This window comes from Centruroides sculpturatus, unplaced genomic scaffold (assembly GCF_000671375.1).
Source record: "Centruroides sculpturatus isolate CEXI.00-Female unplaced genomic scaffold, Cexi_2.0 scaffold21, whole genome shotgun sequence".
NCBI lineage: Eukaryota > Metazoa > Arthropoda > Arachnida > Scorpiones > Buthidae > Centruroides > Centruroides sculpturatus.
In genome coordinates, this window is record NW_019384490.1 from 316,057 (window position 1) to 332,788 (window position 16,732).

The window sequence follows — 16,732 nt, forward strand, 5'->3', positions numbered from 1 at the left end:
CGATGGTCGCGATCGACGATAGCGATTATAGCGAGCGTGTCTTTTATGCCGAATTTTTCCTACCCGAAGGATCGCGCAGAGTCTGTGAGACGCCAGAACTTTTTAAACTTATTTTTGCAAGTAATCTTGGCGCTCAGTAAAAACGTCATTTATTGCAGCTCGAAATAATTAGAGTACTTGAATTATTTGTAATTATTTGAAAAAATTCGAAAAAATGCTGCTGAAAAAAACTGCCATTAACGTCTGAGAGACGGCTGTTGATCAGGTAAGGGCTAAGGTTATCTTATATCAGACACACTTGCTGGTGAAAGAATAGAAGTGATATTACATAGCAGATATAATTTGTTTAGTATATGCCGAGAATTTTTCGTACTTTGTTATATCGTGGTATTTATTTTCTCTAGACAAAAGTGATACAACAAAGAGTTACTGTATTATTGTACTTCACGGTTAAAGATTTAGAAATTTTGACATTATTTCCTGTTTAGCGAGAACAAGCCTTTATAAATTTAACTTCTTTATGTCGTTAAAGAGCTTATTCGCCACAGAACGAAATTTCATCACAGATTCCGTAGCCATAATGAAAAAAAAACAAAAAAAAACGGAATGGCCTGTCAAAACCTAAAAAAGAAACTAAACTTGTGCACGTTTAAGCCAAAACAAACAAGTACACGTAAAGTCAGAAGGAAAATAGTGCCAAGTGATATAAACCGCTCGTAAATGGTTGTGGCCCTTTCATAAACTTAAGTCAGCACAAAAGTCCTTGAAGTGCCTGCTCGCGCCTAAAGTAGTTTTTGTTGCTGTGGTAACCAGACTGTTGTTATGGCAACCACTGCTAGACCCTTAAACTTTATGTGATGAAATTCTTAAAAGTTTATTTCACTTTAGTTGAAAATAAACTAGTCACAGCTATGCTGACTAACTCTTTCAAACGATGGATATTAAAATTTATACCTAGCACCAAAAATAGGCTTGATGCGGCCCTCCGAACCCCGCGTATGGTCATCATAAAAATTCTCACATATCACAAAATATTGGTCTGAGGACCCTAAGAATTCATTTAGTACTCACTGTCTGTTTTCGAAGAAATGTACTCTTCACTTCCAGTGAATTGGCCTCCAAATTTTGGATGACCAGACCCATATAATCCGTGAGTTCAAACGTTAACCGCTCTCAAAATATTTCAGTCATGCTCAAAATGATTACATCATTGTAATCCATACACTTTGTCAAATCCAACGATATATAATTTATCTATGACACAAGGAATCCGGTGTAAAACACTAGAAAATCCAGAGCGCCCGCACAGACATCTCACAATTCAGTTACAATAACCATCAAACTACGTCTAATATCAGCTTGACCGTGGCAAATTGTAACCATTGATTTGTTCCAACTACATGGAGTTTATTACCAACTAATTGTAAATGGCCGGGTATCGCCGATTTTTTATTTCTCACAAATACTCTCACACATGCTGTTATCAACAGAACGAAACGACCGCTTTCTTCATTCGCAACCCGCGGCGACCTTTTTAGCGATATTGGACTACGGTACAGCTCGTCGTACTTTCGTTGGTTACCAATAATATAAAAAATCAGTCGTAAATTTCAAGCCCAGGACATTGAAAATTATGAAAGTTAAGCGCTCTCGTTATCAGTGCATTAGAGCAACAACTTCAGCAAATCGTAACACTCCTTAATTAAAAAAGATGATAAAACGGAATTACATTTACAATGCCATCTGAAGATCACAACAGAAACTATACTCAAATAATCTATATAAATAAAAATGTAACGTTGGTATGTTCAAATTCTTAAATTAATGCAATATTTTCGCCGATTGCTTTAAAATTTTGAGACAACATTGCACGCGAATAAACGTACTATTATATATATGTCCGAGCATCGCAGGGTAAGCTTATCCGCTAGTATGTTTTATATATTATAAAAAAAGTTTAACTTATTAATATATTAAAAAATAATTCGAATGTTTTATCTGTTGTTTTTTTCTAATAATAATATTATTAGATTCAAAATAAAATTCATTTAATTCTTTAATTAATATATTTTTATGTAATTTTTTATAAATATCTAAACAATAAATGAATTCATCTAGTGAAATAATATATTTAAATAATGTAAAATATTTAATATTACGAATTATTTTGACTTTTTAGATTTGACTTTATATTACGTCACAAGGAGAAAACAGGAAGTTGAATGGCGTCACCACGTATTAATGTGGTCACATGACCTCTCAGGTCACTGCAAAAGACATGTGCTTCTGTTTACAATATTATCTTGTAAAGTAACTAACAAAGTTGAATAAAAATGTTAAAAATAACAGAAAGTTGTCAATAACAAACATATAAGAGATGAAATTAGTACAAAAACTAACTTAATAACTATAAATGCAACAAAAATGACTTTTATACATTGCATTTACGTTTAAATAAATAAAAATTATCATCATAAATCATGAGTAGTATAATGGAAATATGTAATGAACTAAAGGAATTTGTAATATCACAAAAATTAGCACAAAAATTGAAGAAAAATATAGAAAACAGAACTTTTTCGTCTAGACTATAGATGACCTTGAGCTTTGTACCAGGTCTATTTCTATAAAAAATCGAAAATGCCAAATTTATTTAAAAATAAAATCAAAAACAATTTTTTCTATGTAAAATAAACTCAGAAGAAAACAATCGCGAAAACTGCATAAGTCTAGCATTTATAGTTCTCAAAAAATATTTTTTCACGACATATTTTCTCAGCAGGCAGATTTTTCTGCCGGGCTGAGAAAATACGTCGCTGCTAGACGCTCAGCCGGCAGAATTTTCTGCCGGTTGAGATACAAATTAATTAATTAAAATAAATCTACTCGCAAAATGTACGTCACAAATGTAACATTTACTTGTTAGCATCTTGTCATCTGGTGGAATGTATCGCATCCACTCCTCAATCTTATCGCTAGGAACACGGAAAAAAATGTCTCTTCTCGTTCGATGACTTATATCCTGCCTTGCATCCTGGCACAAAGCACGTTAGCATTTTTATGTAGCTAAAAAACATAATTATTATAAGTCGAAATCACTGACCTCAGTAAACACATAACAAGAACAACGCTCTTCTGCTAACAGTGGCGCCAACTAGTGGCAAATATCTCTAGCTAAGTTTGAACTATTAGTCGAAAGACCAGTTAATCTACTGACTCTGCCCATGGTATATTCAAATATCAATGGCAAAATGGAAGCGCTGTATTGTCGAAACCGGGTCAGCTTCCACGCAGCCAGATTATAGGCATTCACGCACGCGCTTTACAGAGCACCAACCTCATGGTGGAAGCTACACACAAACAATGCTTCCAACGATTCTATCCAGGACCGGTTCTGGGCTGTTAGCCGCCCTCGCCCGATTATGTGATTATTCGCTATAGATTTATAACTTAACCAAACTGATAAGAATTTACTGGTACGTTTTTATGATAGTTCTGTATAGTTGAAAAGAGTTAAAAAGTCCATTAAAATATTTGATATATTTATTCTGCTTTCCGATCTTATATTACTTACGGATTTCAATGTTAAACCAGTGATATTACGATTTCCTATATCCCATCTATAAAGGGATGTAGAAAAAAAGGTTTACAATTCTTGTACAATGTTAAAAAATTAACTGTTACTTTGGCAGCATCATTTACAACTAAATTTAATGAGAGAGACGCAGGAGGTACAGAAAAGCTCTAGAATTTATTTTCCTTAAATTTACGATTTATGTATCCGTTCTCATTAGTGGTGTGCCATGATATTTGATGATAGAGAAGCTGTGTTTCTCTAAGAAGCCGACTTCCAGGGGCTATCAGTTAATTTCAGTCTAGGGTTTTGTTCCATAAGTCAGTAAAAACCGTAGACTTCTTTAAATGTATTTTTAATATCACAATTACATTCTGAATCGCTAGCCACGATATAAGGGCTAAAATTATAAATAAAATAATAAAAACTTACTTGGTAAAATGTACAGTACATACCTGGTACAAAATATTCTTCAATTGTATGAATATATTTTTAAAGAAAATTATAATTAAATATAGCTTTGTGAAGAAACGTACATAAAAATAACATAAAATCTTCTTTACTTTTTAAATCTTAAACCAATCTACTTAGTCTAGGGGTCCCCAAAGTGGTCGATATAGACCCCTTGGGGTCGATAAGAGTTCTTCAGGGGTCGATTAATACACGAGGGTCGAAAGGGGGTCGATTAATACCAAAGAGGATCAATAAAACTGTCTAGGAAAAATATAGAATATTTCAATAAAAATTCGAAATACGGATATGATCAACAACATTACTGACTACCCTAGTTATAACTTGAGTTTTGCCTTAGCCTACGCCGCTTTAAGCATGTGCTACTCTGGTTTCACTCATCTGACAACTGTACTAGTGTTACAAACATGTTACGAACACTGGTAGTTCATTATACACAGACATACGTTACACTGCAGTTACATTCTAGTAGGGTTGTCGCTCTAAGTATTTTATATCAAAATGTAGATATTTTGTCCTTTACAGAGTAAATATCGTAATATATCGAAGATAATTAATATAGTACAGAAGCGTTTGCAAGGAAAAAACGTTACAATTGTTCGAGCTCGAACAATCATAATGGCCTTTCAATTAAAAATAAAGCTATTTAAATCTTCAACGATTTTAAATATTTTTCAAACTTGCGAAGAAAATGAAACTATAATCTCCACATGAACCGGGGAGGAGACGAAAGAAAGAAAGAAAATGAAAAGCTTTCCGACCATGATTTGGAGATATAAAGTATATTAAACATCTTGATAAATTAAGAGAAGACTTTAAAGCACGTTTCGAAGATTTGGAGAATATGCGTGTTCCCGAATGATTTGCTAATCCATTTGATGTAAAAATAGATAATGAAGGTAGTGAACCTGCTTAGAAGATGAACCGAGTGAAATATATGTAGATCTCGAAACTAAAGCGTTGTTTAAAAATAAAAACCTCAGTGAATTTTGGAGCAATAACAATATTGCCACTAAATATCCCAAGCTCAGAGCAAGCCGAACCTTTCTTACTCGCATTCCCAACTTCATATGTGGTTGAGGCTGATTTTAGCCACGAGAACGCTATTTTGACAAAACAGAGGAACAGATTGAACTTGGAAAACCGTGGTGATTTGCGACTAAAACTTACCAATTTTCAACCGAATATCAATAATCTTGCCGCTTCTCTTCAGAGACATCCATCCCACTAATATCAACTATTTTAATAAAAAGTTATGTTAACATATTTTTAAGGCATTCAGTAGTAGTCGCAAAATGACAGTAAGAGGTTTCTTTTTCACCCAATATAACTTGTTATGTTTTCAAAAATAATTGTGTATTTTACGTATTATGACACGTACGGTTTAAAAATTATAGGCATATTTCCATCTATCCATAATTTCGCTATTATTTTTTAAGATTATAAATTAGTGGAAAATATCTTCTTTTTTCTGTTAAAGTTATTGGGTGGATTTTATAAGAAATGGGAACTATAAATTCTTTTGTTGAGTTGTTACGCGGGTCTCCTTATCGCTTAACATCAGAAATGCAAAAAGGATTTAATGTTTTTATTAAATACATAATCTGGGGGTCGATAAGAAGGCAAATATTCTATAAAGGGGTCGAAGGGATAAAAAGTTTGGGGACCCCTAACTTAGTCAAATAGCGCCCTACGAGTGACTAATGGATGGAATCAGAGACGATCCTGGTAGGTGCATGCACGAGGTTGCCGATACTGGTCAATGTCAAATTCCTCTTTTGTCGCATCACTAATATACCTCAAAAGACGCGACAGGGTTGCTGTACATTTTAAACGTTTTTCTCATAGCTGTAAAAATCTAAATATGTTAATAGATTGTCCGTCGTTTGTTTTCTAACTAATTCATTTTAGGACCAGGTGTCCACGGAAATTTCTAAAGTTTACAACTTTTCGGTCACTCTCATTGAACTGGAAAAATTTCTGTCTTTATTACATCTAATATTACGAAGAAATCAGTCTCCACTGTACTCAGCTAGATATTGGTTTGGTTAAGCTTTTGTTTAAGTAAAATTCCGGCTCTTTCAGCAGGGTTTTATTTATGTCCCTAATTCCCTAACTCGGCAATCCGGCCATGTCATTTTTAGCCATGTTTTTACCTAAAACGAGTTAGAAAGAAAAAACGCTTCTTGCATAGCGAAAATAACTAAATAAAAACTTCCAGAGTATACATGATATAATTCTCTCCACTTGAATATAAACCTTCTAAATCCCCAGTGTTACTCTTTTTGGCAAACGTTTTCGACCCTACCAGGGTCTTCTTCAGGCTACCGTTTTAATAAATTCAAACAGTGCAAAATCGAACAGGAATGGATTAAATGCGATTCAATATATTACCTCCAGTGGTAGATAGGAAGTTCATTTGTTATACATGATATTTTATAAATTAATCTATTTTCAAAATCCATCATCATCATCATTATTATTATTAGTATAGAATTTCTTTAAGTAAAAATTGTAAATGTCAGAAGAAAAATTGAATAATTTTATTATCTTTTTTTTTTTTTTTTTTTAATGTAAATTTCTCACACCAGAGGGAATATGTTATTTACTTGGTCGTTCGTCAGTGGTTTTCGAGATTTCATCCACTATTAGATATGTAACAGTTATATACAAATTTTATTTATGAACTCCGTTATCGAGGTAAAATCTAATTTGTTTTATTTAAAAACACTCCTGTTCTGATGGAGATGTTAAATAAACTGAAAAGTACTGTCAGTAGTCTAAGTACTGTGTTGCCTGGAAATCCAGTCACAAGAGAATATGAAATAGAGAAATTAATAGCAAGTTCTGGTCCTTCTTTAATATGGAAAGTGTATAAAGGAATTAAAAGAAGCACCAAACAGGTGTGTTATATTACTATTACCTTATCTATTAATATTTGCTGACTTAACAGGTGTTTCATATGTTATTTTACTCATGTTTATAGATAAGATTACTTAAATTATTTATTAATCGAAATAAAATTGGAATTATATATATATACACATACTACACTGAAACATGTAATTTTAAATTATTTTAAACATTCTTATTTACAGCAAGAATATGGACAAATTATGAATATGCTAAAAGTTGTTTTTAAAGGTATTGTTTATCATCTTGAAACATACAGACAGTTTGTACAAGTATCTTGACAAGTAGATCTATAAAAAGTATAATATAGTAGTTGTTGTATTTCTGTTGATAACATAGCTCTATAATCATGTTATATGTTAGATATGTTACCATGGAAATAAAAAAAATACTTAAATATTTGTTTTATTTTAATAAAGAAAAAAGAGAGCGACTGTTGTTGCAATTTCTATACACATATATATTTGAAATATATTTTTGAAATATATATGTGTATAGAAATTGCTTTCTTATGTATTTGAAATGGAGCATTATTTAATCAATCTAGTTTACATATAATGTAAAGTGTATAATATATGCAAGGTATAAAAAATATTGCTAAAATGTAATATAGTATATAACAGTATATAATATATTCATAATCAGAACAATATTAATATATTAAGTTGAATATTAAAGAAAATCATTGTCTTGTGATTTTCATGGAAAGATTCATGATGATCATAAATTTTCTAATTGTACACCAATAAGATCAATATGTTGCATTATTATTTACCATCCAATAAATGATAAAAAGAGTATCTAATTTTCTAAATCAACTATTTCTAGAAGTATAGAACTTGTTTAACTTTGAGGTCACTATATATGTATTTGATTAATTAATAATATGTTAGAGGATGTGTATTCATCAAAAATTAATTATTAATAATAACTATTTAATAGTTCACTCTATTTAACAAATACAACTTTTCTTAAATTGACATAGAATTATAGTATATATATATATATATATATATATATATATTTCATATACAAGGTATGTTGTTTATTTCAATCAATGTATTTGTAGGTGGTTTACTCTAATCAAAAATCATTTTCAAGTGAAGTAAAATGATCACATTTTCTTTATTTTTATTATTCTGAGCATTACTGATTAATAAAACTGTTTATACAAATTACCAATTTTTTATACAATAAAATATACCTAGTTAGCTTCACTGTAAATAAATTTATATTGATGATAATTAGATAAAGTTATTATATAGCATAAACAATAACATATTAAAACATAATTGAAAATAATAAATGACTTTTTATATGCTATATCTATATATATAATCTTGTAAAGGCTTTCTACATAATCATTCCTCTTAATGACTGAGTTTTTATTCATAGACAGCTGTTTACTAAATGTTTCACTATAATGTATTTTAGTGCTGTATATTTTATTGTTTTGAAATACTATTAATGTTTTTAATTGATATTGACATTTATTAGTTTTGATTAAAGATTTAATAAAGCTGGATTAAGAAAATTCATTTTTATTTTATCATCAGGCAGATAGCATATGAGAACTTTTTCTGCTCAGAGTGCATTAAGAGCTAGTATAATTAGTTCTACACTATTTCAGAATGTAAACAAACTTAGGTGATGTTTTGTTAGCACATCTGCTGTAACTGCAATGATGCCTCATACTTTGAATCTAATTGAATCCAGTAGGTCAATTGAAGTCCAAATCAATTTTTTCTATTAGACATAATAGAAAGTGAATTAATCTATTTCCAGATCCTAAACAATACACATTTCAATAAACTTGAAACAACAAACAGATGTCATTTAAGGTAAAAATAACTCAATTAAATGCACTAATAATAAATTAAAACATGAAAACAATAAATAAAATACATAAAGACCATATAATAAAATAAAAATTACATTTACTGTTTGCACACTGTTGATTTCAGCATATTAAATGTGGCTGCTAGATGCCATGTGTACTGCTTTCATGCTTCCCAATAAATTTCCTTTTCATCTCAATTGTCAATATTATAGCCTTCCTCTTGTTAGACTTTGTTGCTTCCACACACTGCTGGGATGACGAGGTTAATAAGTAAAGGTTATATTTATTGGATTAAACAGAAAGATTTTGGGTATTTTTACATTACTTAATTTAGATGCGTGATTTAATTATAACATTTGTGCAGTTTAATATATTATTACTAACATTAGATTGTATTCTTTGTTCAGAAGCTTATTTTATGCTTTTAGCACAATTTTTCACTGTGTGAGAAGTTCGAACTTTGAAGTGTCATTCAAACTCCAAAAACAACTTTTGTTAAATTCAGCATTTGAAGTAGGTATATAAACTATATGTATATATAAGATGATAAGATGATCCATTTTGCAGAATGTATAAGTCACTTATCAGTTGGAAGTGTCCCACAATTTGTAATAAAAAGCTTTGTGGTACATTCTTAAGCTGTCTGAATTCTCTCAATCATATCTTCTCTAACTGTTGGCTCCTGTTTGTAGACAACATTCTTTAAATAGCCTCATAAATTAAAAGTCAGATAAAGTCAAGTCTGGCTATTGTATTAGTTTGTTGTCCAATCAACTTCCCATTAAAGTGCCTGTTTAAATAATTTATTATAATTCATTAGAACCTGAAGATAGGGGATCACTGAAAATATTTGTTCAACATTTATAAATATTTCGTATTATGACTGGAGTTTGTATGTATATATGCAAGTTTATTCATAGTGGGCACTGCTCCAGCTAACTGAATCCACATTCTTTGCCTTGTACAAAGATCATCATCTTCAAGCAAAACTGGTAGTTCATCTCTTATAAACTCCAGAAAGTTTTGCCTGTTCACATTTTCTTAGAAAAAATATGGATCTATTAGGTAACCATTGATAATGCTTTTGCATGAGTTTTTGTATCAGTTCATTATTTGAAGAAAAAGAATGATTCCATCAAATAATGATAATTTCCTAATGTTTTTTTTGTTTTTTTTAACAAAGTTCACAGATACCACAGACACACATGCATGATGTGGCAACTACATAAAAGTTCAAATCTCCTAACTTCTTATAAGTGCATCTCTCAAAAAAATGTTTCAGATAAAAGTCTGTTTTTGATGAAGGATCATAATATGCAATAAAAAAACTGGGTTTCTGAAAATGAAGTTGACCCAATTTTCACTGATTGTTATGCCATTTATGATAATATAGGTAGTCCATCTTGTTGCACCCTAACATTTTTTGTTCAATAATCTTTTGTAGGATGTATATTTTTTGAATTATTCCAGTAGATTGATTAAAATGGACTACCTTGTCTATATAAAAATAATATTTTTGTAGTTTTATATTTGAAATTATACTGCTGCTAAAATTCTCAATTAAAAACATTTCAGTTAATTTTTTATTTTGAATTTTAAATGATGTAGAATGAAATGTAAAAATAATAAGTTATTAAATTCTAAACAAAAATTGTTGAAAGAATAATAATCTATGCATAAGAAAAACTGTTTTTTATTGTATAAAAATCAAGTAACAAAAGTAAAATGAAAAACTTCATTATTTTAAGAATAATATTAATTACAAAATAATGTGTCTGCATTTCTCAACTGCTGGTGAGTTTGGTGAGTCATCATTTTACTTAATAAAAAGATTATACATGCTTAGCAGAAAAGTTGGTAAGAGTTAACTGAACAGGTTTACAAATTTAATGATTCAAATATTGAAATCAATTATTTTTTATATAAAAATTAATTTTATTTGGATTTCTTGATAAGTTTCTATAAAATTATTATTAATAATAGCATAATAAAAAAATATTTTTCTTTACACTTTGTAAGGATATAAAGCTATAAAAGGAATTTTAAAATTTATGTTAAAAATATTTAGAATCAAGAAATAAGTTATCCATATACATTACATTAATAAATAAGTATAAAATGCATTATATTGATAACTTATCATCCTAATAAAGTAGTCCTATATCTAGCCTATATTTAAAATAATTGTAAGATTTTGAGGCTGTATAATTGTTATGTAATGATAATAGATGATAAAAATGCTGTGTCAAACATTTATTGAATTAGTGACCAATAAAATAGAATATTAATGCATAATGTAAAATTGATGCATTACTGAATTTGAAACTTTTTGATATAAATTGTGAAGGGTTAAATAATGCAGCTGTTTATATTAATATAATAGTCCTTTGATATTTTGGTTTGGCATAAATTTTTATTTTATGTTTTAGTTCATTGTGTACCTTTGTTGTTAAAAATTCTGTGATTTTACATATTTCAATTATGTTCCATGCTTGTGCATGAGGAACAACAATTTTGAAAAATGTTTTTTATGGTGTGTATTCCATTTTTCAAATAGTAGTATTCTGTTCTCTGTGAATGATATTGCCTGAAGAGCACAGTTATAAACTTTGAAAGCATTCATGTAAATAAATATTTTCTGTAACACTGATAGATAGTTGTGTTGTTAATTTTTTAATATTGATTGGCATGAAGTGTTTTTATGTTTTATATCTTTTATGGAACCTGTGACAAGGTACTTCTTTTTGTTATTGAAATCTAGAGAACAGTGGCAAAAATAACAAACTTAGCTATTGGTCCTTTTGTGATGTTGAAAGCATGGAATTGTCCCATGTATCTCACTAAGGTATGAATCCTTTCCAAGTTGTGTTCAACCACTGCTTCCTCACGTAGAACAAAAGCTCCTGGCAAGACTAATTGGGAATAAATAGAGAATAGTTTGCTGATTATGAACAAAACTTATATCTTGCTTATTTGAATTTTGTTAAAATTTGTGATTAAAGATCCTTTACAAACACCTGTTTGTTCATTGTTGAATGAAAAGTTCCTTTAGTTGTTACAGACTTCACGAGGCAAATGCTGATCTCCAGTGTAGGTCTCTGGAGATCTGCATTTGCTCATATCAAGTTTTAGATTTTGTACAAAATCTAAAACAGTGATGTGTTGTATCCTTATATCCATCTATTAAATTAGAGTCTTGTTTCTGTGCCTTAAGGGATTGGTTATTCCAGGTGGTTAAAAGCCAGCCCTGCACACCACCATCAAATTTTAGAATTAATGCACATGCTATGTTACACTTCTTGTTTTCAATATGATAACAAAATTTACTTATATGAAACAAGGAGTACCTATGGGCAGTCCCCTATCAGGTGATCTATGCAAATTAGTGATATGCAGTTTGGAACATAAAATTTTACTATCATTCCTCCCTGAGATAATTGCATATAAGAGATATATTGGTGACATCTTAATCATTTGGAGATCTAAGCTGGATATCAAAAACTTCATATAATGTGTAAATAATAACCCTTACGGTCTTACACTTAATCTTGAACAATTCAGCAACAAATACACCCACTTCCTAGACCTGAACATTTATTTTAAAATGAGCCAAATCAAAACGGATGTTTACTATAAACCAGGGTTCCAGCCATTATTTATACCAGTGGCCTCAAATGATCCTTATACATACAAAATAGCAATGTTTAGAACTCTCACAAAAAGAGCATTCACACATTGCATAAGCACAGTTGACACATTGCAAGAATTAAAAACATATTAAAGAAATAGCAATGGCACATAGATAGCAGAGAACTATATTAAGAGAATGAATGATCACACCATTTCCAATCTCAACAGGTGTGATAGTCAAGATTTAGAGCATACAAATATATATTAATTGATTATGACCGGGGATTAAAGGCTTTATACAAAGAAATTACTACTAATAGAGGGTGGGCAATAACATACAGATGTAACCCATCTATTTATTTGTTATTAACGGCAAAGACGTCATTAACACCTACAACACACCAGAGGTATATAGTATACCTGTGAGAGATGTCAGATTTCATAGAGATCTGATGCATATTGGTTTGACCAAGAAGTCCCTTAAAAAAATGGCTGGCGGAACATAAATATGATATACAATACAACAAGCCCTAGCAATATATACTTCTGAAACTGATGTGAAAGCTAAACTACAGCAAGCCAGTCTCATTGGATGCACCACCCTTCACACCAATCAGATCAAGATTTTGGAAGCTCTTGAAATTTGTAAAGCTGAACTAAAGGGAGAACGTATCAATTTTAAGGAGGAGGTGACCATCTCACATGCTTGGCGGTCCTTTTTTTTGATGATCCCGACAACATTAATAAGAAATAAAAATCAATTAATTCCCTTAAAATTTGTAACAAATGTATTTGTTAAATTTTATATTTTAACTTCTAATTTTAATTTTAATAATTTAATTAACACATATATGTGATTTTGATACTTGTTCTAATATGTAATTGTTCCAGCAATTTTAAAAATTTAAATTTGATCTTTTTAACATTCTAATTCTATTGAACATTTTGATCTGAAGCAGATCCTATTTGGATTGAAAATATTTGTCATAGCATATTTATATCAAATTACATTTGCTGGTATATTTCTGAATATTTTGTTTGTGTTATTTATTAGTATATAACCAGCTGTGGGAAGATTTAGGATGGAATTGGTATTAATAAATAAAAAAATTGTAAAAAGATTAATGTTTATTTCTATATATAGACCATGAGTCATATTATGATTCATTTTATTCATATGTTGTAGAAAAAAGGTTTTAGTTTTTAACTCTAGGAAAACCTTTTATTAAAATTTATATTTAATTAATTATAAATTGCCTTGTTAAGAAATTTATCAATACATATCTAGTGTAAAATTTCATTATCTTGTGTTGCAGTAAAATGTAAGAGGGGGAATAAAACAAATATGATAAAGAAATCAAAAATTTGTAGATTTATGAAATAGCTGTTATGTGTAAGAATAATTTAATATTAAATAATTATCATGTTAAATAGTTAATTATTTATAAAAAACATAAATTGTAAAATCTGCTTTGATATAAATGACTCTATGTTGATTCCAGTTGGGGCAGCAGCTGAGACAAAAGATCTTCAGAAATGTTTTATTGTAAAAATGTTGACTCCTATAATCTTTCGAGCATTTATTGGGTTGTTCGGAAAGTAAGTTCGTTTTTTTTCCGTGGAAAAAAACGCAATATTCTTATAATAAATAAATATTTTATTGAATTATATGTTGACCATTTTGGTCAAATATCTGTTGTCATCGTTTCTGGTAATGGCACGATTTCACGTTCATAAAAGTTTTGATCGTTTCTTACAAAAAACCGATTTAAGTGATTTTTGACATTGTCATTTCAAGTAAATGTCTTACAGTTAAAAAAAATTGTACAGACCAGAACAAGTAATAATCTGAGTGTGCTCTATCTGGCAAATACGGTTGGTGTGATAGCAGGTCCCATCTAAGTTATAACAGTTTCTGACGAGTTACCAAACTTGTGTGAAATTTGACGTTATTGTGGTAAAACACTACAGCTGTTTTTTTTTTTTATCAATTCTGGCTGGCTTTTTCTGTTTGATGATATTACGCAATTTGTTTACTCGAACGCAGTACACTTTCGAATCAATTGTTAAATTGTCTGGTAAAAACTCCAAAAAAAATTTCCTTAATATCCCACCAAATAGAGCATTTCTCGTTAAGAACTCGTGGAATTCATATATCGAGCTTTAAAACGAAACCAATTTGTTTCAAGTACTCATAAACAGTTCAATTTGACAAATTTAATCTCTTAGTGATTTCACGTGTTGTTATTCCGCAGTTTGCTTCAATCGGTACTTTTATTTTGTTTTCATTGGCTTCAATTAGCCATCCATAACATGGTGCATCTTCAATACTGAAATTGCCAGAACAAAATTTTGTAAACCAGTTTTGGCACTGTCGTTCTGTCAACACATCTCCACCATACATGTCACACTATTTTTTTCTTGCTTGAACGGCATTTTTATTTTTTTGGTAATAAAAAAGCAAAATATGCCGAAGATGCTGCTTTCGATCTTCCATATTTGATGGGACACAAAAAATAAACAATTGCACGAAATCAAACAAAATTTTTTACAAATAAGCCATAAAATGCTAGCTGTCAAAATATATAATGATAATATGGTTTAGAATGAAAATGGCGGGAAAAATACCACTAATCCGTCTAATGGTAAAAAAAACGAACTTACTTTCCGAACAACCCAATATTTGTCAGTCTAAAAGATAAAGTTTAAAAATATTTAAAATTAGCCAAATTATTTTTTTGGCTATAATTAATTAACTTATGGAATAATTAGTTTAATTTTAACCTGAAATAATCCAGCCAAATATACTTAGCCAAGTACATTTGCCTATTAGCATTGGGATGTGATTTATTTATATCTAGTTAAATTGTTAGCTTATCATTTGTAAATATGTCAATTTAATTATTAAAGTTATAAATTAAAAGAAATCTTTATTTATTATTTAGTAATTATTAACATTTTTATATTTTAAATTTATCTTCACAAATATTTTTAGCTGCATTATCATCTAAATACCATAGTACAAAAATATGTTACTATTATAACTGTTTAATTTGCTATTTATAACTGGACTTATCATACATGTTATATCAAAAGAAATAAAGTTAAAATTCTTTATTTTGATTAAAACAGAAATGAGACATTCTGTATTTTTTCCGTAAAATGCATACTCATATTAATGGAATGCATTTGACCTATTTAATAAAAAATATTTTTTATTACTTTTATATCTATTACCGAATTAGCTGTTGTTACTTTTATATCGATTACTAAATATTCATAAAGTGATTACATATTAATTAATTTTCTTTTTTTTAAACTTATTTCAAGGAAAAGCATTACAAAATATTTATCATGGTTTGATGATGCAAAAGTATTTTATATGGTGTAAACACAACTTCTTTTATACTTTTTATTATAACTATTTTTAAGGAATAATAAAGCCTTTAAAAGATAAGGAAGATAACAAAATTTATTTAAAATATTTTTAGAATTAATTTTTTATTGTTTAAGTTTTGTTTTGTTTTTCATATATTTGTCATACCATATCATTATATTTATTAGTTTTCAATTTAATAAGTGAAAATTAAAATATGAAAATATAATTTTCTAAATATGAATTTGGAGAATTGCAATAATTGTTATAGTTGTATGTTGTTAAGGATGATGTTTCTGTATAGTAAATATATTTGCAGTGCCAACTAGAATTTTTGCACGACCTGAGGCAAAGAGAAGTAGTTGTGCTCTGTAGGGAAAAATAAACAATAAAACAATATTGCAAAATATTTATTCAAAATTATATAGCATTTTAAATTTCCTATTTACTATAAATTGATCAGTTTTTAATCAAATATATTTTTACTATAGATTTATTGCAGATTTTTTAACATGTTTAAAAAGTAAAATTTATTTAACAAGAAAATATTATTCAAAAGAAAAAGATGTTGTTTTTTCAATTTTTTTCTAATAATAATTTTGTCTTTATTAAATGATTCAGTGTAAGAGTAAAAAAATAAAATAAAATAAAATAGAAAAACAAACTCAATGGTGTTTTTTTTTTTTTGAATTCAAGTTTATATTCTGCATAAATTGATTGAATATAGTAATATAATAACATGAGATAAAGTTTAAATCATAAAAATTTAAAATTATATTATGTAAATTTTAGAAACTGTGCATATCAAATTAAGAATACACAAATAGAAAATGTGAAGAGAATTTGGTGTATAACTTTTCCTAATCAGAGTTTATTTAAGACCAGTTGAAACTTAATATTTGCTGCAAACATACATTGGTGAAGGATT

The 16,732-nt window shown here is 29.0% G+C and overlaps 1 protein-coding gene across 1 annotated transcript in view; it reads left to right on the plus strand.

Moving 5' to 3' along the window:
- Positions 1-6,644: 6,644 nt before the first annotated feature.
- The window catches only part of LOC111621746 (SCY1-like protein 2), a 35,827-nt gene continuing 25,739 nt past the window's right edge, over positions 6,645-16,732 (plus strand). The window contains exon 1 of the mRNA XM_023363974.1: positions 6,645-6,948. Within this exon, the coding sequence (XP_023219742.1) occupies positions 6,787-6,948 (162 nt within the window). The 5' untranslated portion in view covers positions 6,645-6,786. The remainder of the gene's footprint in view (positions 6,949-16,732) is intronic.